The following is a 16,977-nucleotide window of genomic DNA, read 5'->3' on the forward strand; positions in this document are numbered from 1 at the left end:
AGTTACCTTGCTTTATTGCTAATTAGAATGATTTTATATTTATATTTAGTTCTCTACTCTTTTTCTGTTGACCTCTGCTGGCTTGTGTCAAGACCACCTAATGCCAAGAGAGCACCTTCCCTCAGGGAGGTGTGATATAGCGGTAAGGTGTTGAAAGGAATAGTGCGGACCTTGGGCTAGGCCTACTTTTCAAAAACTTTCCTTACGCTATGCGTGGTTTCCTATCTTGAAATATTTCCCGATCCATTACGAATGTAAATATTTGAGGAGCAAATAGAACGACAGAATAAAAAAGGACACACAATTGCATGAATGGTTGGGTAGATATGAAAACTCTGTGACTGAACGCTAAGTGCCGGAATGTGAAATCCTTTCCTCTCGTTTTTGCATCGAGAAAGGGACCGTGAATGAATGAATGATTGAACGTAGGAAAAACTGACTGAACGCACTGCGATAAAATGTCAAATCCTTTTGTATAACCCAGGCTGAGTCTGCCGGTTCCCTATTGCATTGTTTTACGGTCTGCAATCCTTTGCTTCCAATTAGTGTAACCAATGGAATGCCTTCGGGCCCCACAAGGGTCTGGGAAATGAAAAAAGAAAACGGAATCAGTGGTGGGAATAGATTTCAAAGGGAAACGATACCATTTTGCTGTCACGGAATTTGTAGGGATATGCCGTTTGCATAAAGTTATGTCGCAATTATCGTGCATGGATCGCGTTTTCTGTTATGGTATGTCAAAATCGTATTTCATTAGTCAGACGGCAATTAAATTTCATGGTCATAACTCCATTATCATTATTATTCTGTCCTCCGAGATTAAACTTAAACAGGGAGACCTACTATACCCTTCCCGCTTGGTTAACCCGAAGGTAATGAATGACCTTTGGTCGTGGGGGAAAGGTGACCCTGAACTTCAACAAAAAATCACCTTTTACAGGAATGTGGTGGAATTAGAAGCTGAATCCCGTGTGGATATAGAACAGAATAGAATATAGCAGTTAGACCTAAAGCCAAGTGCTGGGACCTGTAAGGCCATTCAGCGCTGAAAGGGAAAATTGAGAGTAGAAAGGTTTGAAAGAAGTAACAGGAGGAAAACGTCAAAGCAGTTGCACTATTAAACATTGTTAGAAGAGGGTGGAAAGTAAGAAGGAAGAGAGAGAACATGAACGGATGTACAGTAAAAGGAACGAAAGAGGTTGCAGCTAGGGGCCGAAGGGACGCTGCAAAGAACCTTAAGTATAATGCCTACAGTCTACAGAGCGTGAAGCACGCATATGTTATCACTTCGGTAACTGAACTGAAAAAATAATTCCGTTAATCTTTTTTTTTTCTATCTCAAGTAAGTCCGTACAGCTTCCGGAAGTCGCTTCATAATAACTACGTCACGAGAACTTCATATTTCTTTCGCGCCGTAAACGCAGTGGAGCCAGTGTGTCTTGATACTTGTGTATCTTCAACAGTCAAGTGAGCGTGAGTGGCGTGTAGGGTGTATACACATACTATATTTATATAATAAATATACACACATGTAATATATATAAAATATATATATATATAATATATATATATATATATATATATATATATATTACATATTTTTCCACTTCCATAAGGCAGAAGAAAGAACGGAAATCGCAGACCCTGACCTACTACATGGCAAAGTTCCCCCTCTCGCTTTCCATTACCCTGATTGTGGCCGCCATGTTGTCTGACGTCATCGTAACTACGAATGCTGGTATGTGTCAAGTCGTGATGTGACGACGTTCTTTTAAGAAAATAATAGTAACTGATGTTCTTTTAGGAGAATTGTAACTTATGTTCTTCCAAGAAAATAATGGTAACTACTGTTCTTTTAAGAGATTGTAACCGACGCACTTTTAAGAAAATTATAGTAACCGATGTTCATTTTAGAGAAGAATCGTAATTGGCGTTATTTTAATAAAATAATAGTAACTCCTGTTTTTTTTTTTAAGAGAAGAATCGTAACTGACGTTCTTTTAAGAAAATAATGGTAACTGACATTCTCTTAAGATGACAACAGAAACGGACGTTCTTTTAAGAGAATAATAGTTACTATTTCATTATTCAATAATTGTTCTTGTATCAGTTATAACATGCGTGCATGCATGAAAATATATATGGGTTTGCATTTGCTGGAATTGCTAGCAATGGTGGTATGTATATATATATATATATATATATATATATATATATATATATATATATATATATATATACACACACAAAAAGGAGTGTTATGATATATAATATAAAAACCGGCGTATTATATATATATATATATATGTGTGTGTGTGTATGTATGTATGTATGTATTGAGTATATAAGAATAGAATATCGGGGCATTATAACTTAAAAATCAGCGGAGCATCGTAATATAAAAGGCAGCAAAAATTACCGGAGAGTTATAATAAAAAGAAGGCAGCAGAAAAACCGGAAAGTCAGCAAAAACCAAAGTATTGTAACACAAAAGTCAGCAAAAAGAGGAGTATTATTATATAAGCCAGCAAAAAATCAAATATTATAGCATGAAAGTCAGCGAAAAAAAGTATTATTAAATGAGTCAGCAAAAACTTGGAGTATATTAATATAAATGTCAGCAAAAAAAAAAAAAAAAAAAAAAAAAAAAAACCGGTATTATAAGTAAAAGTCATCAAAAACTGGAAGATATGATTTATATATATACATATACGTATATATAATAAGGTTTTTATAGCAAATGTCAGCAAAAAAAGAAAAAAGTAACATGGTATTAAAATCAGCAAAATGAAAAACCCTGGCGTACTATAATATAAAAGTGAACAAAAAAGAGCAGGCTGTTATGATATAAAAGAAAAAATATATATATATTATTAATTATAATGTTAGCATAAAAGCCCAGATTATGATAGTATAAACGCAAGCCAAAGTAAAAAAAAAATCCGCAATGTATTATCTTCCATTTTTCTTATTAAGTCCTCCGCTCTAAAACGAGAAGAAAAAGAAGAAGAGGAAGAGATCATTTACACGAAAATCCCAATATCCTTCTTTCATACCCTCGGTTTGTCCAGGCATCGCCATCTTGAATTAAGATTCAAGATGGCGTTGGTCCAGATCGATCCCGCACTACTTCCAAAGCACTGGCAGGACCTCCATCATTGAACTAACAGTTTCTTCTATCATACTGCATATTCCACAGTCACTTGTTTGATATTTCATATCATCGCATCTATCGAACGGAAAGGTTTTCAATTTCTCTTCGAAAGTCTTCAAATCTCAATCATTTTTAGCTCAAGAGGAAGTTTGCTGTATAATCTACTACAGTAGATTTACATCAACCTTGCATTTAATGTTTAGGCCCGTCCCTTTCGACGCTCCTGATTGGCTGTTGATAAGCCAGTCATAGGACTGGAAACTCCCAGTTTCTCGAGTGTTCACATAGGCAGGATGTATGTTCCACCTATCCTGAGGGATACGTCTTTCAAATGTACCCCTCAGAAGAGGTGGAACATTCATCCTGCCCGTGTGTGAACTCTCGAGAGAGACTGAGAGTTTCCTGCCCTGTGATTGGCTTATCAACAGCCAATTAGGAGCGTCGTGAGGGACTGGCCTAGACATCAAATGTACGGTTGATGTGAATCTACTATAGGAGCATTTGAGAGAGAGAGAGAGAGAGATGCCACAAACGATGCAGGTACTCGGTGTTCGGTTGCCGTCAGATTTTCACAAGAAATTGTCTTCTGTCTTTTCCAGACTGCGTGCCGACCGAACAGAATCCCTTGACTATTAAACTGCTGAGAGACGACGGAGAGAGCGATGATCACAAGACCGTGTTTGGGTTGAGGCCGCTTGCTGACGATTTCCGTCTAACCGTAACGGTCGAGGACAGTGGCGGGAAAAAGATAACCTTGATCATACGCAAGGGGAACTTCTCTGTGCTTGGATCAGAAGCAAGGTCTTGGAAACCTCTGCCCCAGCTCGCGTGGACCGAGTTTCAACTACTGGTCAAGGAGGGAATGTTCTTGGAGTTGACAAGCATCCAAAGACCTATGGACCAGATCAATTGGGCGGACGGTACCAGACCCCCCTACAGGGCCCTTCTTATTCGAGAGAAAGTGGACGTTTATTCCTGGTACTGCAGCAAGTTTGGTGAGTTCTGCTAGCGAGTAATTTTTACTTTCTCTCATGCGACAGGGGAAATTGAATCAGATTAATGGAAAGCTTTCTTTAAAACGAGGTCCTCTTCTTGGTATAGGTGTTCAATTAAGACTAGTTTGTTTCAGTAGGAGTTTTTTTTTTTGACATTAGCCAAGGTTTTCCTGTTGATTTTTTTTTTCAGTTCATACTCTAGTTGCCTGAATTTTTCTGTTCAATTATGTCTTTTTTGAATTTTTGGTGGGAAAGCTAACCGACTCGGTTTCGATCTTATACCTTCTACGTGTGGTGGGGGACCCGGGAGATGTCGGATACCAGAAACGGATAATGGAATTATGGCCTGAAGGAACTATAATAACCTTTCCAGTAATAGAATCCAATATCGGTACCGAAGCGGCTTATCGCAAGTACGATTCCGAAATTGCCGTATGTGTTGACATTGCAATCACGAGTTCAGTCTGAAAACTTGTGTATACTTACAAAGTTGAAATGAGAAAAGAAACTGCCAGGAAAATATTAAAAATCTATCGCAGTTGTAAAGTGGCATCCCTTTCCATTCAGATTCTTAAAAGTCATGATTCTAATTTCGAATTATCAAAAGGAAACCGAATTTGAACAGTTGAAATATTATTTATTTATTTATTTATTTATTTATTTATTTTTGCTAGGGGACGCAACCCATTATATCCAAATAGTCGAAAGTTGATTGCATATAGAAAGTTTTTGATTCAAGTGAAGATACAACTCGTCTAAATACCACAGGACCACTTTCGACTATGTAAAGACTCATTAGACACTAACATGAATGCAAGAAGGTTTAACCAAATGCCTAGGCCAAAGAAGTATGGTATAAAGACGTCTACAGATAATTGAAATAATAATTGAAATTTCACTGTAAATTCATGCATACGGAAGACCATTAGTTTTCTATAAATGGGATTTAGGCCCATGTGACGTAAGCGAGTTCAAAATTCTTTGGTGCTCTTTCTGTAGACTTTGCTTCGGTGAGCTCCTTACCAGTGCTGCCAACCCCTCTAACCCTACGCCCCCTACAGAAGACGAGAAATTACCCTACATAACTGAAAATGACCAAATATTCTGCGGTTATGATAATAAATAAATCTTTAGATTATGTTTATATGCAATATCATGAATACTAATAAGCATATTGATCTAAACTTACCTTGTTACAATTACCCTTCACTTTAAAATACTGCCCTGCTGTCTAAAATTTTGTCCATATTACCCTACGCGTAGGGCAATTACCCTACAGTTGGCAACGCTGCTCTCAACCGCATTCCATAACGGTTATAACAATTAATCAGTTCGTTAAACGATTGGGAACTGCATTTTGGGAAATTAAAAAACCTTATATCTTCTCTTAGTTTGTCGATTTCACCACTTCCTAAGTCTGTCAAACACACTGATCGTTAGGACGGCGATTAAGGAGTTCCCACTCCTACAAACGTCTCGTTATTATGAAGGTATGGGCTTAGCAAGGCTTAGATGAGACTAACGAACTTTTAAGTTTTCCAACCTCTACCCTTGAGTTTAGAAATGACATTAAAACACAATCGACTATAAATTTATTCATTCATATTAAACCTACTTTCTTATTTTAAAACAAACATGAGGGGCATAATATTTGACCTGCGCTCCCAACCTCAGTTTTCGCTACACGAGGCATAGGGCATTTAGACAGTCAGAGGTCACTATACTGGCTTAACTAATTTTAAATCAGCCCTATACTTAAGGCACTGTCGCGTTCAAGATGTCATTGCGATATGACTGTGTGGAAAGCCAAAGCGGAACTTAAAGTATGTGGCAGATCTTATGCGAAACCATAAACAAAAGATTAACGTTGAGATTTAAATGGCTCATTAGATGTAGCAACGCCGATATTAATTATTATGAGTAATATTTAACATCAGTACTACAATTTCCTTTACCATATTCAACTCAGCTTCGTGCTGATACGGACCAATGAACCGAAACAGAAGGATAGTAGGTACAGGAAAATTAGACTCATCGTCAGCTCGAATATTTGACATACCTGCTGCTACATGACGTGATAATCACTCACCCTCGTAACTTTACAGGAATGATGAACAGAGTCCTTTTGTCTGTTGCACTAGCTTTAAATGCAATCATGACGTTTACCGGCATCCTCTACTGGACGAGGAAATGGACGGCAGCCCGCGAACGGCGAAGACAAACGGAGGCAAACAATGGACAAGGACTCCAGATGCAAGAAGCGTTGAGTTCCACGCAAAGACGCATTCACCACCAACTCCAACGGTCCTCCAACGCTGAATCATCGGCCGTCCCAAATGGAATGGGACATGACAAAGAAGCGCTCGAGTTTCATCAGCCTAGTAAACCACAAGAGCAACGAGGACCCGACGCACAGAGAGACGACGATGTCTACGAACCCATCTCACATTTGTACGAAAGAATGTCTTGGCTCACTGATTGAGTAGTTTCATTCTGTACTTTTTTTGTTTGTTGGAGGACGCCTTAGGTGTGTCTGTCATGAAATCAAAAGAAACTGGTATTTTTTTCCCAACTATCTGCCAGGTTATGGATATTCAGTGACAACGACATTTGTGTATTGTCAAGTTGACGATACTGTGACTATACTCTGTTTTTTCCCCATCTGCCTGTGGTGGTCGCGCATGGTAACACTGCGTCCAGGGCTTTAAATAGTTACGCTATGTGTGAGTTTTAGGTAAATAAAAGGATATCTTGGTGTACATTTGCAACTGAAAAGTGTTTTAATAATTTACTGTATGCAAATTACACCGTTAATATTCGAAATAGGATATTATTTAAAGCCCGGAACGCAGTGTTACCATGCGCAAACACCACAGGCGTATGGACAGATGGAAAAAAACAAAGTATAGTACTACATGCTTACGCCAAACCATTTCCAGTCGTATGCATGCTCATCACCAATAACGTGATATAATTCTCATTTCATCTCATTTTAGGATTTTGTCCTTGTAACCATTAATCGACACTTATGTTGTAAGAATATGATGAATAGTGGCGTTCAGTAATTGAAGTAGTTATCACCGATGCAAAGTTACAAACTGCTCAGGTGTTGTTTGCATCAGATATTTGTGCATTTGTATTCATATACCTTTATTTTCCGTTAGGGGTAGTGCCGTCAGTGGACCCCATGCGGTGCACTGTAGGCATTACTTAAGGTTCTTTGCTGCGTGCCTTCGGCCCCTAGCTGCAACCACTTCAGTTTCTTTTACTGTACCTCCTTTCATATTTTCTTTCTTCATCTGACTTTCCACCCTCTTCTAGCACTTGATTCATGGTGCAACCGAGAGGTTTTCTTCCTGTTACACCTTTCTAACCTTTTACTGTTAATTCAAATTTCGGTTTCAGCGCTGAATTACTCATAGATCCCAGTGCTTGGCCTTTGGCCTAAATTCTATATTCAATTCAATGCATTTCATATGCCATTATTTAGCACTGGACGAGTTTACTTAAGAAAAACTCGCTCGCTAAACACTGCCATTCCCACTGTAGTTCCAATCTTTCATGTATGGGCGCGCCATTGATATCAATTTGTTTGCCATGCACTGTTAATACCCATTTTGCTCATTACATAAATGATCAAACTTTATGAGACTGATATTGTATAACAGACGTAAAGAGAGAGGGAGAGAGAGAGAGAGGAGTATTTCTTTCAGGACAAAGGATTACGAAAAAAAACATTGCATATCACATACCCTTTTATTCTATACATGGAATAAAGTGTGAAGTAAAAAGGTTGACCATTTATAAAACCTGGTAACTTTTAAATGCATGTACTGATGTGCACTCTTGGGGCGTTGGGGCTCGGGAGAGGGGGGGGGGAGGGACAGGGGGTGTGGGAGGGGGAGGGGAGGGGGGGGGGGAGCAAGGAACAGGCCATTTAGTCATTACAATTACAGGAACCGTTTTCTACTGTACAGGGAAGAAGGGACTTTCAAGTGGACATGGCTTCGCAATGACAAATTCTATTCTCAACTGAACCTCTGATGATTTTCCTAACAGTAAACAAGACAGTTATTACAAATGGTTTTTTTTTAATATATATATATATTATAGGACATATACAGAAACCTGCGGTCTCTTAACCTTAGGGTGTATCATAGAAACACATATCAAGTATATGACAGTCTCTTCATAATAAAATCTATATTCAAAAAACAACTTATGGCTATCAGGTTCATACACTACATCCAGATAGAAGTCATCTGGTGCTTTTGTCCTTTCACTTTTTATTGTTTATTTTATTCTAATTTTGGTATACTCGATTCATTTCTCGAAAGTTTCCGAATCACCGTTACATTCGGAAGCTCAACAAACAACATTGTATTAATAGAAACAATACCCAGTTCTGAAAAATAACGACAATAATAATATTAGATGATTCCGGTTCACTCACGAAGTTGGGAATGAAAACATGATACATGCTCAGTTTCAGCTCTCTCTAGAACAGGGGTTCCCAACCTTTTTGTTCTTCTGTATCCTTTGGGAATTTTTGTAGATTCCTGTGTACCCCTAAACATTGACGATGGAAAAGAAAAACAATGAAATTGATGTTGTGATATTGTCGCAACTTTTGCTAGTGAGTGTCAGTAGGACCGAGTGACTCAAGGCAGATGCCAACCGCGGGAGGTTCCATTATAAGTGTAAAATAAATGGTATTCACCCTACTCTTGATACAACTTAAACTAAAAGCTTTGCTCACTAAAATGAGGAAATAAAAGGAACACAGACACTGACTATTCGCTCAGATCCAATGTACCCCCGGAAGAGTACAAATGTACCACTGGGGTTACATGTACCCCAGGTTGGGAACCCCTGCTATAGAAAGTAAGATAGATTGTTTGGATGAATGCGAAAACACTTTCTCTTACCCTTGACGATGAGTGAAAACGGCACATCAAAGAAAAAACAAATCAATCAACCCGCCCAATGGGAGAGCCCCACCAACATGGCAGAACCACATGACGAGCGTGAAAAAAAAATAAAAGGAAAAAACATCACGTGAAAATAACGGCCGGGCGATTATATCAAGACGGCCGTGTAGATTATTGCCGGATGTTGTTCTTACTATATCTTCCCCTGGTAGAAAAAATGGGAAGAAAATACGGGGTTCCGGGAAGACTTTTTTTTTTTTATTTTTTATTTTTTTGTTTTCTCTTTGAACAAGCTACTGGCTTCACAAGCTACGATACGTAAGCTACGGGATCACATTATGGCAATAATATCTTTTTATTTATATTTCTTTCTATTTCCCTCTCTCTCTCTCTCCCTCAGCTTTCTTTGAAAAAGTTTCATGAAGCGAATGCTATTATGGCGGACAGCAACAGAATGTCTTTCTTTAGCAGCTATGATGGATTTCTCAAAAACTGCAATTTTTGTTGGAAGGACCACTAATGCTGATAAAACTGATAAAAAATTAAAAGCCCAGTCCAAGCTGGACAGTTTAAAGTTTAAACAAACAGTTAATATAGAAACTATAATTATAAAACGATAAGAGTATGATCAAACTAGCAGACAAAAAACAACATGAGCGTGGAAAGAACTTTTGGGATGTTCAAAGGAAACATATTGGATATCTTTGCTCGCTCTCGCATGAGCTGAAATTATAATAATGGGGAGGAAGGAAAGGAGATGGAGGGAGTGGAGGAGGAGGTGGAAGACGAGGTGGCGGAGGGGGAGAGGGAAAGAGAGAAGAAGGGAGAGGAGCGAGAGACGGTGGATGTCCGAGGGAGGAACAAGGGGGCTTCCAGCAGGAGTTTGAAGGGGACGAGAGAATGGAAAAGTCTGCGAAAGGTGGGCGAGGCGGTGGCGGTGGTAACCTGGGAGGAGGAGGAGGAAGATAAAGATCAGGTAAAGTAGGGTCCGAAGTCGGACACAAAACGATATCATCGTCATTGTTATCAACGTTATCATACACCGCGATGTGCCTCTGATCGAATGACCACCAACGCTCGCAGGCGACGTCGTACTGGAAGTCGGCGCAGTTCGACTCTGCTTTGTTGTTTTCGCTAAGTATGTCGTCAGCTATAGATGGGTCCTCGCCAACAGTAGCCCCTGAAGCACCACCATCTGATTCCCGTCCCCTGATCTTTCCATTACCCGAATCGTCAGGAACCGCATTTCCTTTCCTTTTCTCAGTGGGAAATAATATTTTCGGAAACTTGTTTTGATTCGAGGTTGCCACTGGTTTCCCTTGTGAGTCGTTTTCCAAACTGGAATTCCCATTTCCAGACCTGAGAACTTCTCCCATTCTTAAATCGTCACCCGTGAGATTCAGCAAAGTAACGCTCATGTTCTTGTTGATTAAAATACCTCTGGAAAGGGCGTCTAATTTTGGTCTTGGAGACACCTTCCAAGACGGACGCCTGCTGGAATCTAAATCTTCATCTAGTTCGTCGTGACCTGGCTCGACCTCTTCCCCGCGAATGCTTCTCCGGTATCTCTCGGCGAGGAGGTCATCCCTGTCGACCTCGAGATGGCGGCCGAGGTTCTGGGCAGGGTGGGAGGGTCGAGAGAGAGACATTCTGGATTGAGAAATGTTGAATGACTGAGGAGGAGGAGGAGGAGGAGTACTATCGATCATAGCGCGCCTTGATGTGGTTACGGCGCCGTCATCCATAAAGGGAGTGCCACAAGGAGAAGTGCCAGTAGAGGCGAGGGCGATGCCAAGTCCGCCCCTGCAGCGGACCCGCACTCCAAGTCCGTCTTGAGTGCCTCCATGATGGACTTGTTCTTCTTGTTGCTACAGGGGGTTTGGCGGAGGCGGTGGACGGTGTCCTGACATCGGAGGTATTCGTCCAGGCGGCCTTTGTCCACGCACACCGACTGGCGCCACTTCTTCAGCCACCCTTCGATCCACCTAGGGAAGAGAATAAAATAGAATAGAGAATTTAGGCCAAAGGCTGAGAAGCGCTGGGACATACGAGGTCATTCAGCGCTGAAAGGGCTATTGACAGGAAAAGGTTTGAAAGGTCTAACAGGAGGAAAACCTCAAAGCAGTTGCACTGTGAAAATAATTATTAGGAGAGTGTGGAAAGTAAGATGGAAGGAATAAAATATGAACGGAGGTTCAGTGACAAAAATGAAATGCCCACAGTGCACTGCATGAGGGGCACTGATGGCACTACCCACTACGAGGAAAAAATAACGACCGAGGTACATTCATCATACATCTGTCAGTCGTTAGTGGAAGAGAAATGAATCTGAAAACCTGTTCGTATGAAAATCATAGAGTTGACTTTTCCAGAAATCAAAAGAGGCTTCCAGGGAGCTTCAGAACAATGTAGAAATACCGTCTCCCATTTGGTGTTTGCCATAAAACGAATTTCCAAATGTAGTATCAAAAGATAACTTTTCAATACCCTAGATATTTATTAAAGTTAGATAAGTTCTTTTTTAAACCCTCAACGATGCTAATCGCTATTAAATTATCACGATCAAGGAGGGGGATTTTTTTTTTGGACATTGCAGAAATTGATTCACAAAAAAGGAATGCATATGTTTAGCACGCCAAATTACACATGAACTGTTAATGAAAGTACAGAGAAGCTAAATTAATTTCCGGAAAATGTCATACAAATAAATGAATGAAAATTCCATTGAAATGAAACATTTATAGGGAAAAATTTGAATTGTAAATGACATTGAAAGCAAACATTACTCTAATTACTTTAAATTAATCACACAGTATATAGAGTATGAGAGAAATAAATTCATATAATGATGACCTAAGAGTGACATATATGAACAAGCATTGTACTATACTGGTCTCTGTTTGTCTGTCTGAATCTCTCTCTCTCTCTCTCTCTCTGTCGTGCGGTCTTTCAACGAAGCCCCGCATGTAAACTAAGTCTGCCCGCAGACAATACACCCATTAGGGCCATATCTGCGGGCCACTGGCCACCGCAGGCAGCCCGCCGTTCAAATCCTTACCCAATGCCACAATCACAATTCCAGTTGTTGTTATGCATCCTGAGATCCGTGAGGAACACGGTGTGCGGAGTTCCTGGATATCCCGTGGTCGAGGGCTCGCCCAGTTTCGTCATGGAATTGTTGAGGGCCGCCACAGCAACGTACCTGGAATGGACAGATTTAGAAACGATAAATTTTACTGGAAATATTTTTCCATAGATTGCTCACTCTTGCGTCATTTTGGGGAGAAATCATATTTTCATAGATTGTTTACTTTGTTATTTGTTACTAAGGCTCTGACTTTCAGTCACGCAGATTGTTTGCTTTTGTTCTTTGTTACTGAGGCTCTGACTTTCAGTAACATAGATTGTTTACTTTTGTTCTTTGTTACTAAGGCTCTGACTTTCAGTAACATAGATTGTTTACTTTTGTTCTTTGTTACTAAGGCTCTGACTTTCAGTAACATAGATTTTTTACTTATGTTCTTTGTTACTAAGGCTCTGACTTTCAGTAACATAGATTGTTTACTTTTGTTATTTGTTACTATGGTTCTGACTTTCAGTAAAACTATACATGTAAAGAAGAATTATTTTCGATTATATTAGCATGAGAATAAGAATGATTTTCATTCTGCGTTCATTTGCATAATTATTTTGATTTTGTGTTTATTATCAGGATTGTTCTTACTATCTATGTTACCACGAGGGTTAGAATAACTTGTTAATTAGATTTCTTTCGATTATTTATGTTAACATAAAGAAAAGACTAATTTTAACGTTGATAATTTATGTTAACATGAGGAAAAGAAATTTTCATAGTGTTAATTTGTAGTTATTCCGATTATCTATGCTAATTTAGGAGATAATCATTTTCATGCCGTGTTATCTAGAATTATTTTGATGTGTTAATTTTCGTAATTATTTTGATAATAATCATTATATATGTTAACACGAGGAGGGAATAATTTTAATCATGTGTCAATTATCAAAACTATTTAGACTGTTTATGTCAAAAGGGAAAAAAGAATAATATTCATACTATCTTAATTTGTTTGATATAATGTCATAAATAAAACTCCACCCAAACTTGAAATGTCTTTCCATTATTTACCAAAAGGTTCAGATATACAGCACTAAAGTTAATATACGAAACTACACACATTCAAATATACAGCACTAAAGTTAATATACGAAACTACACACATTCAAATATACAGCACTAAAGTTAATATACGAAACTACACACATTCACGATACGACTACCGTTAATATACGAAACTACACACATTCAAATATACAGCACTAAAGTTGATATACGAAAATGCACCCTTTCAAATATACATCACTAAAGTTAATATGCGAGAATGCACACTTTCAAATATGCAACACTCAAGTTAATTAATATACGAAAATGCACACATTCAAATATACAGCACTAACGCTGATATTCGAAAATGCACTTTTTCAATATACAGCACTCAAGTTAAATCAATATACGCAAATGCACATTTTCAAATATAGCAGCACTCAAGTTATTAATATATACGAAAACGCACACTTCAAATATACAGGACTAAAGTTAACATACGAAAATGCACATATTCAAATATACAGGACTAAACTTGTATACGAAAATGCGCATATCCAAATATACAGGACTAAGTTTGCGCACATTCAAATATACAACAAAGTTAATTTACGAAAATGCACACATTCAAATATACAGGACTAACGTTAATATACGCAAATGCACCCATTTAAATATACAGGACTAAAGTTAACATACGCAAATGCGCATATTCAAATATACAGGAATAAGTTAATATACGAAAACACACACCTTAAAATATACAACACTAAAGTTAATATACGAAAATGTACACGTTCAAATATACAGCACTAAAGTTAATATACGAAAATGCACATGATATTGTTCACCGACAGACTCATCAGATGATTCGTCAGTATTATTCACATAAATATTCATATTAATACATTCATCACCTCATTGAGGCTCCGAATTGCTGAGTAAGGTCATTATGCCATAATGAATTTTTTGCTTTCGACGATAAATAAGTCATTAAATTACTTTTTTTTCTACTGTGCATGTGGTGTTGCATGATAAAAGGTCATGCTTTTCGTTGATCACTGATATATTTGCGATGGTGATGATTTGCTATGCTTTATTTTCAACAGAGCCTTGGATGAAGCTATTGTGTTGTTTATGTCTGCTCTCTCTCTTCTCTCTCTCTCTCTCTCTCTCTCTCTCGTCTCCGATCGTCTCTCTCTACGTCTCTGCTCTGCTCTCTCTCTCTATACGTTCATATATATATATATAATATATATATATATAATATATATACTATATATACATATATATACATTATATATATAGTGAGATTATATACATATATTATAGTATATATATGTGTACTGTTATATACATACATACATACACACACACGCACACACACACACACACACACACACACACATATATATATATATATATATATATATATATACATACATATATACACACATATACGTAGACATGACTAAGACATTTTACAAAACAAAGGAAGATAGTACATCCCCAAAGATCACTAAGACGTTTCCATGTTTTATCATCAACAACTTCCTTCCTGTAATGAAGAACGTGAATGAAAAAATGAGAACAAAAAAACATACGTTATCCGGAAAAAAAAAAAGGTTGGCTGAGACAAACAACCGTTCAGAAACGGAAGTTACAGAAACGCAACGGTTACCGCCTAAGTAACGGTTCTGCGTCCGGGAACAGACGTTTTAAAGGCCTCCGCTTTCTGTATATGTTTGCCATGCCATCAGAAATCCATTTTGCGCGATTGAAATTAATCGTGACGGATGGACGGTTGCGTTCTCGAAGATTAATGGCATTGTTCATCTTTATTTACCTCATTGCAGCAGACTCCACCCTCCCTCCCTAACCGCCACCCACCTCCCTCCCCTTATCTCTCTCTTTTTCCGATTTTTTCCCCCTCTCCTTCTCCTGATGCATAGGCATTCATCTTTCCCCCTTAACCTCATTTAGGATTTCGTTTACTCATTTACTCCCTCCCTCACAACCCCCCCAATATCTCTCTCTCTCTCTCTCTCTCTCTCTCTTTCTTCGTAATTAGTGTCTGTTTACTTTATTTCATCACATGATAGCAATAATTGCATATGTATGTTTATATACTTACATACATACACATACAGTATACACATATACACATACATATACATACTACGCAATCTCGATCAACGTACACAAACCATGATACGAGCACTTTGCATTTCCTACGTTAATTCGGGAGAAGTTACAATTAAAAATTAAAGATCTAAATGACCTGAACAGTATTGAATCAAACATGCATTTATTTGTTTTTATTCATTCATACTACATCAACTTACTTTACTAATTCAAATTCAAAATCTACATTACCTAAATAGTATTGAATCGAACATGCATTTATTTGTTTTTATTTATTCATACTAAATCAACTTACTTTACTAATTCAAATTCAAAAAATTCAAAATCTTACATGAACCTGAATAAGTATGTGAACGAACAGCATTTTAAAATTTGGTTTTTATTTATCCATTACTAACATCCAATTTACTTTAACTAATTAAAAATTTCAAGAATTTCTAAAATTGACCTAATAGTGTGAATCGAACGTACATTTATTTCTTTTTATTTATGCATACTAAATCAACTTACTTTACTAATTCAAATTCAAAATCTAAATGACCTAAATAGTGTTGAATGGAACATGCATTTATTTCCTTTTTATTTATGCATACTAAATCAACTTACTTTACTTTAGTTTACTAATTCAAATCTTTTTATTTATTCATACTGCATCACCTTACTTTTCTAAATAAAAATCAAATAATCTACATGGACCAAGTAGCGTTGAATCAAACATGCATTTATTTCTTGTTATTTATTCACACTAAATCGACTTACTTTACTCTTCCTAAATTCTTGAAGACGTCCCTCGGGACCTCCTCCATCTTGGTCCTGTAGAACGTCAGCTGCAGTTCTCTTGATCTCAGCTCCTGTAGGTTGTGAACACATTAATCACAATGAAGGGACGACACGAAGGACATAGTATTATGGTGATACTCAACATTAAAACCTGCTCTTATATTCTTCACATTTGTCAAATTGAAAAACGATACAAGACATTGGGGGTAAATAGAAAAATGTTTTGAATAGGAAAAACATAATGGAATGCAGGCTAGAATATAGCATTTAGGCCAAAGGCTTAGTACTGCGACCTAAGAGGTCACTCAGGGCTGAAAGGGAAATTGATAGTCGAAAGGTTTGAGAGGTGTAACAGGAGGAAAACCTCGCGGTTGACCTATGAAACAATTATCAGAGAAGGGTGGAAAGTAAGAGGAAAAAAGGTGAATAAGATGAGAAGGACAGTAAAAGAATGAAAGGGATAGCAGTTAGGAGCGAAGGGACGATGCAAAGAACCTCAAGTAATGCCTACAGTGCAACGCGTGACGGCACTTAAACCCCCTACGACGAATTATGGAATATGAAGGATTCTAGGTACCTAAATATAAAAATGGCGAACTTCCTTTTCACTCAGCCTCGTAGTATCCTAACAGTAAATGAATTATATAACATCAATTACTCTCGTAATGAATTATGTCGATAGCTTTACTTAAAATCATTCTAAAGAACAATCTGAGTGAGGATAAACCAAATATTACACCGGGTACTGTAATTAGAATACAAGAGATGCTTTTATAAACCAATAATAACTGCAATTTTGATCTTCGCTGAAAAATGGGCTGTCAGGCTTTACTTTCTGGCAACAGCAGA

The 16,977-nt window shown here is 37.8% G+C and overlaps 2 protein-coding genes across 2 annotated transcripts in view; one reads left to right on the forward strand and one right to left on the reverse strand.

Annotated features, from left to right (window-relative positions):
- The first annotated feature begins 1,416 nt into the window (after window positions 1-1,416).
- Window positions 1,417-7,753, forward strand: LOC135223805 (uncharacterized). The gene is made up of 4 exons (XM_064262629.1): window positions 1,417-1,473; window positions 1,621-1,738; window positions 3,754-4,149; window positions 6,255-7,753. Exons 2-4 carry the CDS (start codon window positions 1,657-1,659, stop codon window positions 6,629-6,631), a joined length of 855 nt encoding a protein of 284 aa, XP_064118699.1. The 5' UTR covers window positions 1,417-1,473; window positions 1,621-1,656; the 3' UTR covers window positions 6,632-7,753.
- A 692-nt stretch (window positions 7,754-8,445) lies between these two features.
- Window positions 8,446-16,977, reverse strand: part of LOC135223806 (chaoptin-like) — a 79,082-nt gene continuing 70,550 nt past the window's right edge. Inside the window, exons 11-13 of the mRNA XM_064262630.1 lie at window positions 16,108-16,199; window positions 12,139-12,282; window positions 8,446-11,065 (exon numbers count right to left, since the gene is read on the reverse strand). Coding sequence (XP_064118700.1) covers window positions 10,807-11,065; window positions 12,139-12,282; window positions 16,108-16,199 — 495 coding nt within the window. The 3' untranslated portion in view covers window positions 8,446-10,806. The remainder of the gene's footprint in view (window positions 11,066-12,138; window positions 12,283-16,107; window positions 16,200-16,977) is intronic.

The sequence above is a fragment of the Macrobrachium nipponense genome, chromosome 10 (genome assembly GCF_015104395.2).
Source record: "Macrobrachium nipponense isolate FS-2020 chromosome 10, ASM1510439v2, whole genome shotgun sequence".
Classification (NCBI taxonomy): Eukaryota; Metazoa; Arthropoda; class Malacostraca; order Decapoda; family Palaemonidae; genus Macrobrachium; species Macrobrachium nipponense.

What these genes read in the sequence shown, in the direction of transcription:
- LOC135223805 (XM_064262629.1), top strand. Translation starts at nt 1,657, where the DNA reads ATGGCAAAGTTCCCCCTCTCGCTTTCCATTACCCTGATTGTGGCCGCC. An exon ending in CATCGTAACTACGAATGCTG is followed by an intron (nt 1,739 to 3,753) that starts GTATGTGTCAAG and finishes TGTCTTTTCCAG; the next exon opens with ACTGCGTGCCGACCGAACAG. An exon ending in CTGGTACTGCAGCAAGTTTG is followed by an intron (nt 4,150 to 6,254) that starts GTGAGTTCTGCT and finishes GTAACTTTACAG; the next exon opens with GAATGATGAACAGAGTCCTT.